Source organism: Cryptococcus neoformans, chromosome 9 (genome assembly GCF_000149245.1).
Source record: "Cryptococcus neoformans var. grubii H99 chromosome 9, complete sequence".
Taxonomy (NCBI): Eukaryota; Fungi; Basidiomycota; class Tremellomycetes; order Tremellales; family Cryptococcaceae; genus Cryptococcus; species Cryptococcus neoformans.
The window spans coordinates 700,283-717,227 of record NC_026753.1 but is presented as its reverse complement, the minus strand read 5'-3'; the positions used below and the strand labels follow the sequence as shown (position 1 = coordinate 717,227).

The 16,945-nt window shown below is 51.0% G+C and overlaps 6 protein-coding genes and 1 non-coding gene; 4 read left to right on the top strand and 3 right to left on the bottom strand.

Moving 5' to 3' along the window:
* CNAG_04377 (vacuolar protein) overlaps nt 1-4,299 on the top strand; it is a 4,392-nt gene extending 93 nt beyond the window's left edge. Inside the window, exons 2-9 of the mRNA XM_012196121.1 lie at nt 42-418; nt 468-656; nt 701-1,176; nt 1,234-1,817; nt 1,867-3,289; nt 3,374-3,693; nt 3,776-3,858; nt 3,921-4,299. Of these exons, the coding sequence (XP_012051511.1) occupies nt 42-418; nt 468-656; nt 701-1,176; nt 1,234-1,817; nt 1,867-3,289; nt 3,374-3,693; nt 3,776-3,858; nt 3,921-4,198 (3,730 nt within the window). The 3' untranslated portion in view covers nt 4,199-4,299.
* On the bottom strand, nt 4,225-6,848 carry CNAG_04376 (protein KRI1; the record flags this gene model as incomplete). Its single annotated transcript, XM_012196382.1, has 5 exons — nt 4,225-5,290; nt 5,343-5,889; nt 5,939-6,390; nt 6,439-6,728; nt 6,776-6,848. The coding sequence occupies 5 exons, from the start codon at nt 6,846-6,848 to the stop codon at nt 4,313-4,315; spliced, it is 2,340 nt and encodes a 779-aa protein (XP_012051772.1). The 3' UTR covers nt 4,225-4,312.
* Nucleotides 6,849-6,962: 114 nt separating this feature from the next.
* Nucleotides 6,963-8,639, top strand: CNAG_04375 (hexaprenyl-diphosphate synthase). XM_012196381.1 has 2 exons: nt 6,963-8,139; nt 8,190-8,639. The coding sequence occupies exons 1-2, from the start codon at nt 7,027-7,029 to the stop codon at nt 8,526-8,528; spliced, it is 1,452 nt and encodes a 483-aa protein (XP_012051771.1). The 5' UTR covers nt 6,963-7,026; the 3' UTR covers nt 8,529-8,639.
* Nucleotides 8,640-9,335: 696 nt separating this feature from the next.
* On the bottom strand, nt 9,336-9,963 carry CNAG_12849. The gene has a single exon (XR_001046128.1). It is a non-coding gene; the product is annotated as a hypothetical RNA (non-coding RNA).
* Nucleotides 9,478-12,756, top strand: CNAG_04374 (hypothetical protein). XM_012196380.1 has 6 exons: nt 9,478-9,567; nt 9,683-10,969; nt 11,091-11,776; nt 11,848-11,870; nt 11,925-12,407; nt 12,466-12,756. Exons 2-6 carry the CDS (start codon nt 10,678-10,680, stop codon nt 12,590-12,592), a joined length of 1,611 nt encoding a protein of 536 aa, XP_012051770.1. The 5' UTR covers nt 9,478-9,567; nt 9,683-10,677; the 3' UTR covers nt 12,593-12,756.
* Nucleotides 12,757-13,328: 572 nt separating this feature from the next.
* Nucleotides 13,329-15,713, top strand: CNAG_04373 (alginate lyase). XM_012196379.1 has 4 exons: nt 13,329-14,452; nt 14,505-14,924; nt 14,975-15,171; nt 15,226-15,713. The coding sequence occupies exons 1-4, from the start codon at nt 13,651-13,653 to the stop codon at nt 15,304-15,306; spliced, it is 1,500 nt and encodes a 499-aa protein (XP_012051769.1). The 5' UTR covers nt 13,329-13,650; the 3' UTR covers nt 15,307-15,713.
* Nucleotides 15,557-16,880, bottom strand: CNAG_04372 (DNA-directed RNA polymerase I, II, and III subunit RPABC2). XM_012196378.1 has 5 exons: nt 16,638-16,880; nt 16,397-16,463; nt 16,183-16,316; nt 16,005-16,117; nt 15,557-15,948 (listed from the first exon to the last, which is right to left on the bottom strand). The coding sequence occupies exons 1-5, from the start codon at nt 16,718-16,720 to the stop codon at nt 15,899-15,901; spliced, it is 447 nt and encodes a 148-aa protein (XP_012051768.1). The 5' UTR covers nt 16,721-16,880; the 3' UTR covers nt 15,557-15,898.
* Between the last annotated feature and the right edge of the window lie 65 nt (nt 16,881-16,945).

Sequence of the window (16,945 nt, the reverse complement as noted above, 5' to 3'; positions counted from 1 at the left end):
CCCCCCCTCCCCCCCCCCCCTTCCCACGCTCACCCACACAGCGCAATCCCCACACCCAGCAGCTCGGACGCGGCGTCGCTCTGTCCCCGGGACTCCCCCCACGTCTCACCCCCCGCCCACCCGGACACCCGCCACACCGCCATATACGATGACCCCCGCTCCCCCCACCCCCCCGCCGCTCCCCCCCGCCCCGCCTTCCTCCGGCACCTCACAGACCAAGGCCCCCGCCCACACGCCGCCACCCCCCGCGTCCGCAGCGCAAGCCGCGAGAGAGACAGGAGCGTCCGCGTAAACCTCATGGCCGCCGCCGCCACCACTGCCCGCCGCGGCTGGGGCATGAGCTCCGCCACCGGCACCACGAGGATGAACAGGATGGCAGACGGGCCCGATGGCATGTACGCAGTCGGCGGAGGTCAATGTGCGTCTCCATCTCCCCCTGCCTGCCGCCAGCTAACCCAGCCGTGTAGACCTGCGCGTCTTCCAGGTCAGCGATCCCTGCAGTGGGTCGTCGACACCGATGATACAGGAAGATCCGAGGGAGAGAACGTTGCTTGCCAGGGGACAGGGCGGCGCGGCCATATCAGAAGTGGCCAATCTCTGGAAGAGCAACTGGCCGGTCGGCAAGGGCGTAAACGATGTTGACTGGGGTGTTGCCGGTGGGTCCCCGTCTTATGTTGGCCATCCGCTGACGGGAACGCAGCATGGGACCACAAGCTGGTGACGGCTACGCCAAGCGGTAATTTCATGCTGTTCGATGTTGAAAAGGGCAGACTCGACAGGGAAATATCAAGCGGTTCCTTTCGACCCCTCAACTGTGCCCAGTTCTGCCACCAGCCTTCCTACTGCCACATGGTCCTCATCGGCGGCGCAGACGGCAACATCAAACTCCTCGACCTCCGTACCGGCGACCCTCCCTCCCGCCGCCCTCTGCGCCACAGCTCCGCCATCACTTCTTTATGTTTCTCACCAAACGATGCGAGTTCATTCGTGATCGGTCTAGACGACGGCACGATCAAGCGATACGACTGGCGGATGGCGGGGAAACATTTGGGTACAGTGTACGGCGCACATGGAAGTAAAGCCGTCATGGATTTAAAGTGGAAACCGGCGGACGATTCAGTAGGCGGAGGGGGTGCAGGCTGGCTCGCGAGTGCCGGTGCCAACAAGATTGTCCAAGTGAGACTAACCCCCTCTTTTCCGTGTGCCCACTTGGCTGACAGACAGACGGGGTAGATTTGGGATATGAACCAATCATGGGAAAAAGCCCCCACGGCCATCCATTCCCTCCATACTGCCCACCCCGTCCGCCGAATCGCCTGGCGACCCGATCACCCGACCGAGCTCCTCGTCGTCCCCCTTACCCAACCGCTCTCATCCTCAAACTCTCTCGACCCGGCTCTACCCGCCTCACCACCACCACCACCACCACCGCCACCCGCTTTACTGTCCGCTTCCTCCTCCACCGACAACAAGCTCAACATGTTCACCACCACCACGACGCGGGATGAGCCCACCATGGATGACGATTCTGCACGTCTCGAGATCTGGCATGTGCGGAGACATTACATTGCAAAGTACGCCATCCCATCGCAGGATGGTGTAGCTGTAGATGCATCGTGGAGAGGATCTTCAGGACTGGTAGTGACATTCCAAAACGGCGGTTTTGCGCAGCTGGATATCCCTCGAAAACTGAATAGCGGGCTGATCCCTCTGCCGCTGGATCAGATACCGAGACAGATTGCGGGATGGAGTGCAAAGGGAGATTTGTATTTTGCTATCGACAAATTCAGAGCGGGTGAAATTCCATTCGACGATCTGTAAGCTCTTCCCTTTTTTTTTATATATAACGCTGAAGTTCGGGAATAGGAAACCAGAGTATGCAAACCACTATGAACGTCTCGGTCGACCGACCCATTCCCTTTCCGACCCGCCCTACATCCCCCTCCAAACAATCGGATCACTCGCCCTCCCCGACCCGCACACCGACCCATCCGAACTCGCCTTCCTCGCCAATTGGTACCGTCTCGAAGGCGGTATACCTGCCGATCTCTGTGCGTGGAATCGGGATGTAGCGAAATGGTGTGGGAGGGAGGATGATGCGAGATTATGGGGGTTTGTCAAGGGGTTGTTTGAAGAGTTTATGCCGCAGGATCGGGGGGGGGAGGAGGGGACGTTTGTGAAGGATGTTTGGGGGAGGGCTGGGAAGCCGGGGGCGAGGGTAATCACACCACCCGATGTCTCGCCTAGGGGTAGACATGTTCGGCTGCCTCTAGACGAGCGATTACTACCGACCTACGCCGGTATCCCACTCGAACGAATCACCCCACCCGCATCCCCGCCATCCAACCCATCTGAAATCTCTGAATGCTCCGACGTCAGCGACTCTGGTTCCTCTGGCGAGATTTACTCTGACGAAGACCAGTCTGAATCATCCGTCAAACCCCGTTCGAAATTCATATCGTTCATCGAGCCCCAGAGTACCTCGGGGCTTAAACTCGATTTATCGGCAGCGACTATTCGCAAAAGTTCTAGTTTTTCGTCGCAAGAAGGGTCGTCGCCCGTGTTTGAGAAGAAGACGAAAAAGGGGCAACCGGGGGAGACATCGACATCGATATCGACATCGCCTATCGCCATCACGAATCCTTTGGCTGGCAGCGTCTCCCACCCAAATAGTATCAGCAAAAAATCCAACCTCTCCAAAATCGCATTCACCCCACGCCAACACCAACACCAGCACCAGCACCAGCACCATTCACACCACCCTCATCAACTCGTATCTTCCTCCGATTGGCCCGATCCGTACGGTATCATCCCCGACCAAGTGCTTACCAGCGGTACCATGACCGGCGTCGCATCCACCACCACCGCCTCCACCACCCCCACCGGCACGAGTCGGGCGAGTACTTCGCAGAGCAGCCCCGTTCCGCCTCCGGCTTTTGGAGGGCGTAATATGAGTAATCATAATAATAATAATAATAACGATAATAGTAATAATAACAACAACGCTAAAAATTCTCCAAGAGCGGGAATGACAGGTCTGGCGGGGCATGAGATTGGGTCGGGTGTGGTGGAAGCGCCGCTGGCGGGTAGGGGATCGGCAGAGGGCGGAGTTGGGGCGGTGGTTGTGTTACCGAATGGAAACGGTCCCGGTCCCGGCTCCAGAGTAGGTTCAGGACAGGGGAAAGAGATGAGGGGGAGAGAAGAAAAATTTGAAAAGAAGGAATGGCAAGAGTATAGGAAGAAGAGGGTGGCGACGTTGATGACGTGGTGGGATGGCTGTGTCGAGAATGTAAGTTCTCCCTCTCTCTTGGGGGTTGTTTGTCTCGTACAAGTAAGATTTGTAATTTGGCAAGCTGAATTGCAAGGTGTGCAGGGTGAAATGCAATTGGCAGCCACGATCGCTCTCATCGCCTCGCCCCTGGTTAATTTCCCGCCCTTCCAAGTGGAGCGTCTCGCGCACGCATACGTCCAACTTCTCGAACGACATCGTCTGCCCATATTCGCAGCCTACATCCGGCGCTTTTCAGGTATACCCTCGTTGGAAATCACGCCGCAGGATGAAGGTCTCACTCATACTTACTTTTGCGAACGGTGCGGGAAGAGTACAGGGACGTTGGAGGATATCGAGGTGAAGGGAAAAGTATTCTGGTGGTGTAAAAAATGCCGGATGGGAGCAAAGAGGTGTGCCGTCTGGTACGTCCCAAATTTTAAAAAAAAAAAAGTCCACAAAAAAAAGTGCCCCTTTTGCTAAATGAATGTCTTGTCGGGCGGGCAGTCGAAAGACAATCAAGGGCCTTTGGATGGGGTGCAGACAGTGTGGGCATGGAGGTCATCAAGCGTGTATGCGGCTTTATCACAGTACGTTCCTGTTGCTTCACCACCTTTTACCCCCGACTAAACAAACTAACCGCTATCGCCAGGTCAAGCGCCTCTCATTCCCATTCCATTGGCAAACGCTTCTGCTTCACACGCTTCACATATCCCGCACACTCTTCTCAATACATCTTCCTCGGCATACAACCAAAGCGCCGGCTCCAACTTTACCACGCTTTCTTCTACTGTAGAGGGCACAAATACCGATTTGGTGGAAAAAGTCGATGGGGGAGAGGGGGCGGCCGAGAGTAGATTTACGCTATGCCCAACGGGTTGTGGATGTCAATGTCGGCGTATTGGGGCCGCGAATACCGGGCATGATTAATGTTGGGAAAAAAAAAAAGGGACAATTTATATTTGGGTGATAGATGCATTTTTTGTATGTAACAGATAATGAATGTATAATGATTGTAGACATCTAGGAAGACTAGATCACGCTCTAAGCTTCTCCATCCGCCTTACTCTTCTTCTTCTTTCGGCGCTTCTTTTTGTCGCCTCCCTCCTCTCCATTCGCCGCCGGGGCATCCCCTGATGTTTCACCTGATTCGACTTTTCTCTTCTTCTCCGCAGGTACACTCTCACTCTCGCGCTCACGCTCACGCTCAGGCTCACCAGCAGCCTCGGCGGCTTTTTGAAGTCTCATACGTTCCTTCTTTCCCAGTCGTTTCCCGTTTCTGACCTTTTCGCTCTTCTCCACGGTCTCACCCTCACCCTTCTTCTCGCGCCCTTCGCCTTGTCCGCGTTCCTCGCCATCGTCCCTCTTCCTCTTCTTTTCCTTTTCCTTTTCCTTCTTCTTCTCTTCTCTGCTCTTCATCTGAGAAGGTTCCTCACCCCATCTCCTCTCTCGCAGTTTATCTTTCAACTCCCTCACCCGCTTGCCCAAGCCTTTACCCTGAATTCCGATACCGCCTTTTTTGTATGGCGCAATACCCTTCATGGTAACCAACTTGTTGAGCTCGTCATCGGTGGCCAATAGAATCTCCACAGGCGTGAGACCAAAGGAAGCAGGCGCTGATGGAGTGTACTTGAAACGAGTCGGCATGTCCTCGATGATGTCTTCGTGGGCGAGGGCATTGTAAGAATCGACAGCTTCTTTGAGAGCATGGGCTTTCTCAGAAATAGAGAGCTGGTTCTCTTCATCTTCAGGCAAGGGAGAGGGAGAGTGTTCCTTGTTCTTGTCCTTCTTCTTCTTCTTGTCTTTCTTTTTGGATTTCTTGGAGGGTTCTTCGTCAACAAAATCGGCGTCCATGTTGATAGGCCCTTCGTCCCCGTCGACATCCATATCTTCATCCTCACCCTCAGCTTCACCCTCGCCTTCAGCAAATTCGTACTGGAAATCTCCCTCTCCTTCCTCTTCATCGTACTCGGCATCCCCAAGTTCGTCATCCCAAGTGGGCTTCTCGTTATCGTCCCCCTCCTGTTCCTACAATCAGCGCTCTCCTTGGCAGCGTTACTGACACAAAACTCACCTCCTGCTCATCACCCTTACTTAACATACCACCAACAATCTTCTCCCAGACATTTTCGTCCCACTCTCCATCCAACACCTTTTCGAGCTTGCCCCATTCCAAATCCTTGAAACCTTCCTTCTCCAGGTCGCGTTTCAAAATGTTCATCCGTTTCTCCATCTCTCTTCTCTTCTTGCCCTTTTCTCTCTTAATCTCCTCCTCCTTGGCAGCCTTCTCAGCAGCCTTCCTCTCCGCTCGTCTAGCTCTCTTGGACTTTCGAGTATCGTCGGCCCTACGAACAAGAGAAGGAATGTCACGAGGGTGAATGGCGATAGTCGAGGATCCGGGCTCTTCGAATCGGAAATTGTATTCAGTCTCAAACTCCTCTGCACGGTCTTCAAAGTCGGACTCTTCATCAAGCTCTCCCCAGGGGTGGCTAGATTTGGGTTTGGTGGACTTGACTTGGGCAGCAGCCTCTTCAGCAACTTCAGTGGACGGTCCAACGACTTCGTCGTACGTAGGGACATGTTTTTCGGATCGGTCGATCCAGCCACGGTTGAGAATGTAGCTTTGTAGATGTCAGCATGAGAGAGCATGGTACAGGGGTACTGACTTACTTCATAAGGAAATCATCATCATCTTTGGCCTTCTTCGCCTCCCTTTCTCGCTTCTGCCTTTCCATTTCCTCCTTCTCAATCTTGCTTACCGCAGCCTTCTCCTCCTCATTCTCTTTCCCTTCACTCTCCAAAACCTTGAGAATGGCAGGCTGATCACCCATACCAAGGATCTTCCTTACTTCCTCCTCACCGCCACCAAATTCTAGCATAAACTTTTTGTACTCTTCATCATTTTCATCGACTTCTTGAGCGTCCTTTTCTCTCTTTCGGATAAATTCTTCATCAGACTCATCATCGGATTCTTCAGCAAGCGTTTTGAAGGCTGAAACAGCCTCTTGACGGAGCCGACGTTGAGACTCCACGTGGGTAAGAGGTTCGGCAGATTCAGGCTCTTCCTCTTGATCTTCACCTGCAAGCAACTTGCTACGATGATAGTCGGCAAGAAGGTAGGGCTATATTATATTAGCATATGATTATTCCCATGGGTCAAGATGATATACCTTTTCGGCAACCTTCTTGGCTACGTTGCTCTTTAAGCCCCTCTGCTCAGCAATCTCTTGAGCCTTCCGCAACTCTTCTTGAAGAACGTTTTCTCCGCCATAAACACCTTCCCTCTTCTTGATTTTGCTAAGAGTTCTCAAAATAGCGGCATCTAACGCAGGAGTGAGTTCATTGCCCTCCTCATCCTCGGTGACATCTTCAGATGAGGAACTGTAGTCGGAAGAGTAGTCTTCCTCAGAACCGGAAGAAGAGGACGATTTGTCGGATTTGTCCGATTTGAAGACTTGAGCTGCAATGATGTAAGTCGTTATCCTTACTGTATCTTTCGCCACTCACCATGCATCTTGCTGTTCTGGTCAAGGATGATGCGGATAAGTTCTTCGAGACTTGCGTGAACTGTATAGATCATGTCAACTTTGATGAGTGCTCAAAAAAATCAATAATAAAGATTTGTTACGTAATTGGTCGGGACCTTCCGCTTTCCTGATGACGGCTGTTTTCCTTTCGTTCACCTTACGCTCGCATTCGCTGATATTCATTGTCACCAAAAAAAACCAGAAAAAAAGATACCCAAAGGCCATATAGACATGCTCCGTCGCCCAGCCCTTTCGACCAGGGCATTCCCTAAGCACCGCACCTCCTCAGCCTTCTCCTTCTCCACTTCACAGCGACGCTCATCGCTTCTCTCTTCTCCAGCTAAACAGCCAGAGTCTACCTGGGCAGCTGCCACTACGGAAGCTCATCGAGTCCTTACACCTCAGCCGACTACTTCAGCTTCAACAGCTACTTCGCTCGATGACCCTCTATCTGCCATTAACTCCGAGATCGGTAACCTCAAATCCAGTCTCTGGCGTATGCTCGGCTCTTCCAATTCTGCACTCGACACCGTCGCAAAGTACTATTTCCAAGCTGAAGGGAAGCACCTCAGGCCGTTGTTGGTGTTGCTCATGAGCCAGGCGACTAACGGATTAGGTGGTAAGGGATGGGATGGGGCAAGATTAGAGGCGGTTAGGAGGAAAGTGGATGACAGTCTTACAGCTGAAGGAGGTGTGCTGAATGACTGGAACCCAGAGGTCTCTGGGCCGGAGCCTTCGTCAGGTTTGGGAAGTATGGTGTTCGCCTCACCGTTTAGAATACCTGAGGCTGGAGCGCCCGCTACTCCAGAGCCTGAACCTCTTCCTTCCCAGTTCGACGAATTATTAGGAGGAGGGAACGGTCAGCCTGTAATCTTGCCTACTCAAAGGCGGTTGGCCAGCATTACGGAAATGATCCATGTCGCTTCATTGTTACATGACGACGTCATTGATGCTTCTTCTCTGCGACGTGGTACTCCTTCGGCTCCATCAACCTTCGGCAACAAACTCTCCATTCTCTCTGGTGATTTCCTGTTGGGGCGCGCTTCTGTCGCCCTTGCCCGTCTTGGCTCTCGAGAAGTTGTTGAATTGCTTGCTACTGTCATCGCCAACCTTGTAGAAGGTGAAGTGATGCAGCTGAGGGCAACAAGCGAACCCGAGAAGGCTCCTACGGCGAAAGGTTTTGAGGACTATATGAGAAAGACATACTTGAAGACCGCGAGTTTGATGGCCAAGAGTGCAAGGGCCGCTGTCATCCTTGGTGGTTGCGGATCTGTGAGCGAAGAGGGAGCGTGGGTAAAGGATGTTGCGTATGGATATGGCAGGAACCTGGGTATCGCTTTCCAGGTTAGCCTCATCACATTAATAATCTCGGATCACAACTAACATCACCTCAGCTGATCGACGATGCCCTTGACTTCCTCCCTCCCGATCCTTCTCTCGGCAAGCCTTCTCTTGGTGCCGATCTCCGTTTAGGTCTTGCCACAGCGCCCGCCCTTTTCGCCTGGGAGACTCACCCTTCAATGGGCCCCCTCATCCTCCGGAAATTCACTGAACCAGGAGATGTTGAGGCTGCCCGAGATCTTGTGGCCAGGAGTGATGGATTGCAGAGGACAGTGGAGTTGGCTAGAGAGTTTGCAGGTGAGGCGAGAAGGTTAGTCGAGATGTTGCCGGAGAGCGGAGCGAGGGATGCATTGGTGCAGCTAACGATCAAGGTCGTTGAGCGAGTCAAGTAGAGAAGGTGTTTTATGTGAGAACATCAAGGACAAATAGGATCGCGTAGCGAGGGAAAATCATATATCTGCATCCATGCATCTGCATTTGCATCTGCATAGCCTGTTTCGAGTACATGGCGGTTCTTCATTGTTGACCGGCGGCACGCAGGCCGCCGTTTTTCGTGCCGTCGTGATCTCCTGTATACTGTAGCCAAAAACAATCACGACTTTAACACAATGACGGGTGATCGAGCAGATGATGTTGATGGATAAATATCTTTCTTTTTTTTTTCATTCATGGCCACATCCATTTTTCGCTGACCTCTTTTGTCTTTTGAAACAGCGGAAAAAAAAGCGATCTAACGGCACTAGACTGTCCTTCAACATTCATGCTCAGTATTTGGCAGGCCGCGAGCTTTGACTCGTGTGACAGCGTGTCATCACAAACCGCTCAATTCAAATAATGGTTCCTACACTACTTCCAAAAGTACCTAATACCGCCGTACTGGCTACTTGCTGCCTGACTGCTGATTGATCTTCTGTATCCGAAGAGATGTGCCCCTTTGACGTCAGCAGATGCACGAATATCGGTCCGTTGATGCTTGATTGATCATGATAATCCGAAAAGATTCCGTCGACATCTCATCTCTCATCAATTTATTAGTCTGTCAAGGAGGTCATCAGATCTTTGTTGGTGACGCTACTTTCAGAAGTAACGCCTTTTCGAGTGTCCATGCTCAAACTGATTTCGGCGAAGTAAGGAGAGCTTCTATGCAACTTACTTACTGACTCGATGGGAAGAGAACCGTCTGAACGATTGTACCAACTGCAGTATTCATTTGGCTTTGCTTCACCACACCACCCTAAGCAAACTTATGGATCCCGACCACTATGCCGAATTTGATTCCGTTCGTAGTTTGAGCCGCCTGGCGTGCACCGCGGAAATAAGCTTATAATAAACTCATCATCAGATACATCAGACCGACTCCCTCCACCGTGTTCCTCGCAGAACCAAGGGCCCATACGACGCTCTGACCATTCCAGATCGAATGACAGAGTGGTGAGTGGTGAAAGCTTGTCTCGCAAGGGCGAAATGATGGTCGGGCGGAGCATCGATATCGGCCCGCACTTGTTGAGGATTCTTTCAGGCATAGGTCGATTGATATCACATGCAGGGCTTTCTGCGATACTTCCAATTTCAAACCTCCGAAAGTACTACTCTTGACCCCGCAAAGACGATCTAAAGCCAATTAAAGTGTGGCGTGGCGTGGCAGGCAGGCAGGCAGAGCAAGAGGCCGTGGTGGCGACCAAAGTGGCTCTGTTGCTTCTTATTACAAAGCATTCAGAGAGCGGCCCGAGCTGGAACGAGGATCGACAACTATACTTGTACGATTACCACGTTGGCCGGATTGTCAATCGATCACAAATGTCTTCACGTGACACACAGCAAGGGACCATTGCTAAAAGAATGATTGTCATTCATCTCCAGAGATATGTCGGCGGCCGATCGTCGTAGTCTCGCGCTCACGTATCACACATCACGTGTCACAGCTCACATTTATTTAATTATTTTGTCTAACGATAGAAAAGCTTTAGCGCAAAGCAAATCCCAATTGTAGTAATAACGCTTAAATTTAGGTACAGAAAGCCTTGCATGATTTCGGACAGATGTTCCGATAATCGAAATATCATTCATCCAACGATGCTCATTGACCCCTCGTGGTGTGAGTGTATACAACTACATAGATCAGCTGTCCACTTGCCAAAACTTGCAACAGGCATTCTTGGAGTGGGCAACAGATACGGCAGATCGAAAGCATGATGAGCACTTGTCGCTTCATGATTTTATTGGCATCGGAGGTAGCGCCGGTAGTTGATCATCCACAGTGTCGACTTGACAAAGACTGCAACAGGCATCCTTGAATCGAGTAATAGGTACGGTGCGGCAAACCGAAGGAATATAGAGTTCATTGTCGCCAGATGACCTTATTCGCATCGGAAGCGCTGCCGGTAGTTGATCTTCTACAGTATACGGCAGGTTTGATTATAGCAATTTATCGACATTCGGAGCGCCTCACAACAACAATCTTGCCCAAGAAAACTATATAAACAGACGCCAAGTCAGTAGCTATGGAACACCCACTCCCTGCCAAGCTCAAGACAGCGAATAATGCGAATCCCTCTCGACGTTGCACACTCGGTAGTACGTGCTCTGCACACCATCCGTGATGACTCTTCCCTATCAGACGGCGGTAATATTACCCAAACCTCGATTCAGATCCCTAGCAGCCAACCAGCATGGGCCGAACCACTTTCCCCGAACTTGGCTGCCTTTTCTATCGAGATGGATCGGTGGCCAGACTGGGCGGGACAAAAAGTTGGAGAACCAAACGAGTATGTCAATCAGGTACTCACCAACTTGGGTGAACGAACCGGGGCAATGCCCTATCTCAGGGTTGGAGGTGAGTAACCTATGTCATTTCTTGCATTCTTTTCCTTGCCATGTCTCCCATGTCTCTCATGTCTCTCATGTCTCTCATGTCTCCTATCCATACTGTATGGGACTATACTGACTTCGCATAGCCAACTCCGAAGACCGTGCGACGCTCGACTTGTCTTATGAGGTGATGAACGCCACATTCCCCGCACCTACTGCAGAGGTACCGGTTCCTGAAGCAGACCACATCTTTATCGGTCGTGACTTCTACGCACTCTCCGGTAACCTTCCCGATGGTACACCTTTCCAATGGGGTATTAATCTCGCAAGTCTCAACCGCACTGAGACTATTGCCCAGGCGAAGCTCGTCGCCGACACTTTCCAAGGGGAACGAGCCCATTTGACAGCCAATGTCAATCTGGATGCCTTGGAGATAGGTAATGAGCCCGATTTCTACGCTGACGGGAAAAAGTTGGGTGCGGCATGGACCCCAGCGAACTACTCTCACACATGGCTCGATTATGCCCAAGGGGTATCGGAAGTCATCCAGTTGGGTGGTGATGGTCCCTATCTTACTCCTGGTGCAATGGCCGGCTTTGAGACTCCGGTGTGGACACCTGAAGCCTTTTTCGAGGCTGGAATTTTGGGCGACGACAACATCCGAGCTGTTGTTAAGCAGTTCAACCAACACGTCTACTCGGGTGCTTTCGGGGACGGTTACCCTCTATCCCCTGTGGGCGGGTTGATGGACAAGGGTACTGTGCGAACGAACCTTACCACTCGGGCCAATGGGCTAAAAGCTGCCAAGAGTGAGGGTCTACAATACGTCTTTGTAAGTTTCCTTACAACTGAATGGCTTCATCATACCATTCAGGGTGGGATCCTGACTGATTATGGTTGTAGTCTGAAGGTAATTCATATGCCAAGTGAGTTAAAGTCTTAAGATGTTTATGGAATTTGCAGACGCTTACGAACAACAGCCATGGTCAACCTGGTACCAGTAACACGGCGGAAGGAGCCCTTTGGGCCATTGACTGGATGCTTCAACTCGCTTCTATGGGCATTGAGCGTATGCACTTCCACCACGGCGTCGGCTTCCGCTACAATTTCTTCCAGCCGGTCGCTACCGATGCGGAACACGACGATGGACTCAATATGACCCAACGAGCTCACATTCTACCTGTTTATCACGCCGCTCTTATCGTCAACGAAGCAATTGGTACCAATGGAAACTCGTACGTTGCAGAGATCAATACCGCCAACGATAATGTGGTGGCGTATGGTATTTGGGAAGATGGAGATTTGGTCCGAATGGTGGTCACTAGTACCGAGGTTTACACCACTGACGATGAAGAGGCTCAAGAGGGAAGGAACAAGTTTGAGGTCAACCTTGTTGGAGTTGAAGGAAGGAACGCAACTGTAAAGAGGTTGTTTGTCCCGCAAACCACTGCGATGCACGGACTGTAAGTATCCCTCTTCCTTCTTCTCGCAGCGCTGGAACAGACACTGACAGAAGTTCAGTACTTGGGCTGGTCAATCTTTCGATACTGAAGATGGTAAACCAACCGGAGAAGTCAGCGAGGAGACTCTCGACAACGGTGTTCTTCAAATTGACGCGTCCTCCGCCGTTCTCATCTGTTTCAAGTAAGCCTCGGCTGACTACGAGGGAGAATCACACCTGCAGGAGAAGGAAGGGGAACCAAAAAAAAGGTTCGATAAGGGTTCAAAAAATTTCACCGGAATTTTATGGTATAATTGAGAGATCAGGAAAGTGTATTTAAGTTGGAAGAATGTATAAATTTGAGAGTCTAGCTTGCAAGTGTGCTGCTTTCGTACACCCTCTACATCTGCTAGCCGCCATAAGCCGCAACTTGCAAAAGAAAAGGTTTATGACAACTGAGGTTGTGGCATTTGTGAACAACGTGGCCGACTCGCTTTTCATTTGTCGATCTGATCTCTCTTTTAAATTGAATAGCTTCTGTGATGTGAAACTTCTGCGATGTCTTACTATTGAGCTTTTAACTCTTTATGCCGGGGGACTCAAAGCATGTGTGGTGTCGTCTGAAAACAACTCATTTCACGACACTTTTACTGAAGCGAGGACCGACGCGTGAGCTTCTTCATCTGTGGTCATCAATCAACGAATCGCGTCGCGCCGACATGAGAGAAAATCTGCGGATGTAAAATGTTGAACGACGCATCGATGATAAACGACAAGGCTATTTTCGTTTGTTGGCTGCGAATCGCGAGTCGCGAAGCCGGAAGTACCTAGGCACATTTCAGGGTGATGACAATTGGGCAGCCAAAAGAGCAAGGAACGCCACGTGTTGGGTGAGTTAGATCCCTGAAAGATCAAACAGTAGGAACATTTAGGAACCGTAACGCCGACGCGTAAATGGGCTTAAATTGTGACTTGCCCATACAAAAAGCAAGCACGGTCCTTTGTCACCTCCCTCCATCCGTCAATTGTCCTTCCTTCCCCGCACAGGTATATATACGGCCCGCCTTTCTTCCATCCTCTCCTCCTCCACCTCCACCCTCCCGCCTCCCGCCTCCCGCCTCCCTTTCCTTACCAACGCGGTAACCACAGCTACTTCAGCATCTTTGGGTCAGTCCAGGTGATAACCCATCCTTCTTTACTAGTACCGTTATAAATACGATCGCGCAGAGCGCATTACAACCCATTAGCCCAGTAAACAAATAGCCATGCTCACATCCATTATTGCTGCTCTCCCCCTCCTCGCTTCCCTCCCTCTTTCCAGCGCTTACGCCGTCTCGGATGATGCCGCCCTCGAGTCCCGATCATGGTACGAACGCGCTGCCGCTGCTCTCTCTTCCAAGGCCGATGTGGCGCACGGCCCCAGTGGTTTCCGATCCAGGGCTCACACATCCGGCCTGCGTCGCCGTGCTTCTCGACATCATAACGAGACTGGCCAAAAGCTCGTAAGGCGTAAGAAGGAGACTACTCAGAAGCTTGGCGGTGAAAAGAAGAAGAAGAAGAGGTCTTGCAAGGCCAAAACGACTGGCCTTGGCACCGCTGCTCCTGCATCTTCATCCTCTGTGAGCAAGGGAGTCATCGCAGCTACCGTGTCCAATTCTCTTGGTACATTTGCCAGCGCTGCTACTGCTGGCGCTAGCTCGCAGGCCGAGTCTAGCGCGGTGTCATCTTCCTCTTCTAACGCCGCACACGTCACCAACTACGCTCCTACTACCACTTCTTCTATTGAGAGCTCCACCATCACCGATTCTGCCTCTGCTGTCACGGATGCTTGGTCCCCTGAAATTTCTATTGGTCTCTCTGCTGGCATCTCCAGCAACGCGTCCATCGACATTCTCACCACGTACACTGTCCCCGATTCTGCTACCACCGCTCCTACCATCTCCCCCAGTGTGTCCGCCTCGGCTACCTCTTCAGCGGCCAACTCTTCTGTATCTGAGCTTTCCAGCGAGCTTCTTCCTTGGGGCCACGGTGTTTCCAGTTGGACTACTTCTGATGGTCTCCTCACCTGTACGTTCTTTCGCTCTCTTACTTCTTCTCATTTTGCTAATGAGTCATGTAGACGATGCTGCCCTTAAGCCTCTGACTGCTGGTAAACTTCCTAGCACTGGTAACGCTCCCGATGGTACCTCAGCTCTCTACGCCCACTTCCCCGCTGGTTCTTATGGTCTCACCGATTCCGGTTTCTCTTTCTATTCTTCAGGTGCTCACTCTGGTGTCGAGGTCGACAGCGCTAGTGAGGTCGCATTCTCTTATTCTGTCTACTTTGAGGAAGGTTTTGGCTTCAACAAGGGTGGAAAAATGCCCGGTCTTTACGGTGGAACTAGCTTGTCTGAGGCTAAGAGCTGCAGTGGCGGTCGACAGGATGATAGAGGAAGCTGTTTCTCAGCGAGATTAATGTGGAGGGCTGACGGTGCCGGCGAAATTTATGACTACTTGCCTGTTTCTTACACTGGCACCGACGACGGTTACGGCGAGTCCAGTGAGTACCATTTGCATCCTGTCGACGTTTCAGTACTAATCCCCGCTTAGTTGACCGAGGAGCATTCACCTGGGCTACCGGTCGATGGCAAACCGTTGCTATACGAGTCAAGCTCAATGACGTTGGACAAGCTAACGGCGAGCAAGAACTTTTCATTGATGGCAAAAGCGTGATCAACATTTCTGGAGTCACCTTTGCTACTGAAGATGACACCAAAGTCTTCGGTATCATGGCTCAGACCTTCTTCGTAAGTTGATTCTATCTGTTCGATAATGGAAACCAATCTGACCGATGAATACAGGGCGGTCACGCTTCCGACTGGGCTTCTCCCAAGGACCAGAACTTGTATTTCAAGGACTGGACTCTTACTGTCCTCGCTTAAACTTTAGGCATTTACCATGCTCAGACGCAACTATAAGGAGTTGTTTGCTATTGCCGCCTCTATGCTGCTTCATTTAGAGGGAATTTCGATTGCTCGAGGGCTGGTTTCTCGTGTATATTTTTAATTATCATCTTGTCATTACCGCAACTTGTTGCAGTGACTCTAGCACTCTAATTCTCTCTCCTTCGGATTGGCTGTTGCCGCAGGTGTTTGTGTTCATGTCAATATTTTTGTTGTTACCGCGTGTGTATACAAATTTGCGGATGCATATCCTGTGGGAGTCCAAAGCTTGTCGTGGTGCCGTATCACACACAGCGTCCGAGATCATCCCTAACGTACGATCTGCACTTCCATCATTTTCAATCGTAATCCATTCTCCTGTATGTCTTTTTAATGCACAAACCCAACACATCAATGATGACCGTCCAAATGCTCCTCCAAGTACGTACTTGCACATCATCAAACGTGTTGCACTTTCTGAATCATTAAGATCATCATATATCTAAAAGGTGCATCGATGAAAACCAAAGATACCAAGAGAGTTGGTTGGTAAGTATTTTAGTGATTACAGACGAAGGAAGAGACATTTTGGTTATTCCTGAACGATGAGCTCCTCAACCTTCCAGTCCTCGAAAGAGTTGTCTGGATCGTAGCCTCAGTCTTTGCTCTCTATAGCCTAAAGATGCGGGAGGACTTACCAGGAAGATATCGCCGTATGACGAGAGGGATCTTTTTCGCGGCAAGTTCTTTGATCGCAATCTCAAGAGGGTCTGATTCTCCTTCCACGGGCACAAGGACGGGGGCATTCATACTGGAATTTGCAATTAGCCCGGATAACTCCTGTCTACGGGATTACTCCACGAAGAATGAACATACCTAATCTGCAAAGCTCTGGTACCCAATACTCTTGCTCGCTCGTACTTTGTCATATAAGGAGTCGTCACTCGGATCTCATTCGGCTTGGCAGCCTTTCCTGTCCGGGGACGGCCGCCTTCCGGAGCACCTGATTCCTACAAGTAGATTTTTGGTCAATACATTCCACGCCATGACATGTACTTTTGGATACCGCATCCAAGCTAGAGGAACTCACGATGATCATAGTTTCATCGACCTCGCCATTAGCGGCCTCTTCCTCGGCATTTTCTTCATTCTCGTAGCTTTCGCAATCAGTCAGCAACTGGTCTACTCCCACCTTCGTGCTTCCTCCACATCAAACCGCTCAGCACTCCGTTCATCACCACCTCCCTCCGCCATTTTCACGCAGCATGTTTTAACCCTCGCTCGACCTTTCTCCCCCATTTTCTCGTAGAGACGCAAGACAGTGCACTCACTTGAGGGTATCTGGGTCCACGTAGTCCTGCTCGTAATCACCTCCTTCGAAATCGCCAGTGTCCATTCGCTCGTCGTCAGACATTGTTCTATTGTTTTCGAGAATTAGGGGTTGAAATTAAAGGGCAATATTTGTTTGGGAAACAATGGTTGTAACAATTATGGTCGGCTGGTGTTGATGAGCTGCCGGACACTTGTATATGGGCTTATAGAACGTGCAAGTGTGCGAATTTGTGGGCGGATATGAATTGAAGAAGTGGTCGGCAAGAGAAAGGGCGTGGAAAAGCATTGAAGTGAGCAGTCACGTGAT

What these genes read in the sequence shown, in the direction of transcription:
- CNAG_04372 (XM_012196378.1), bottom strand. Translation starts at nt 16,720, where the DNA reads ATGTCTGACGACGAGCGAATGGACACTGGCGATTTCGAAGGAGGTGAT. An exon ending in GTGGACCCAGATACCCTCAA is followed by an intron (nt 16,464 to 16,637) that starts GTGAGTGCACTG and finishes TGATTGCGAAAG; the next exon opens with CTACGAGAATGAAGAAAATG. An exon ending in ACCAGAGCTTTGCAGATTAG is followed by an intron (nt 16,118 to 16,182) that starts GTATGTTCATTC and finishes TGCAAATTCCAG; the next exon opens with TATGAATGCCCCCGTCCTTG.
- CNAG_04375 (XM_012196381.1), top strand. Translation starts at nt 7,027, where the DNA reads ATGCTCCGTCGCCCAGCCCTTTCGACCAGGGCATTCCCTAAGCACCGC. An exon ending in ACCTGGGTATCGCTTTCCAG is followed by an intron (nt 8,140 to 8,189) that starts GTTAGCCTCATC and finishes ACATCACCTCAG; the next exon opens with CTGATCGACGATGCCCTTGA.
- CNAG_04373 (XM_012196379.1), top strand. Translation starts at nt 13,651, where the DNA reads ATGCTCACATCCATTATTGCTGCTCTCCCCCTCCTCGCTTCCCTCCCT. An exon ending in CGACGGTTACGGCGAGTCCA is followed by an intron (nt 14,925 to 14,974) that starts GTGAGTACCATT and finishes ATCCCCGCTTAG; the next exon opens with TTGACCGAGGAGCATTCACC. An exon ending in TCATGGCTCAGACCTTCTTC is followed by an intron (nt 15,172 to 15,225) that starts GTAAGTTGATTC and finishes CGATGAATACAG; the next exon opens with GGCGGTCACGCTTCCGACTG.
- CNAG_04374 (XM_012196380.1), top strand. Translation starts at nt 10,678, where the DNA reads ATGCGAATCCCTCTCGACGTTGCACACTCGGTAGTACGTGCTCTGCAC. An exon ending in GCCCTATCTCAGGGTTGGAG is followed by an intron (nt 10,970 to 11,090) that starts GTGAGTAACCTA and finishes GACTTCGCATAG; the next exon opens with CCAACTCCGAAGACCGTGCG. An exon ending in GAAGGTAATTCATATGCCAA is followed by an intron (nt 11,871 to 11,924) that starts GTGAGTTAAAGT and finishes TACGAACAACAG; the next exon opens with CCATGGTCAACCTGGTACCA.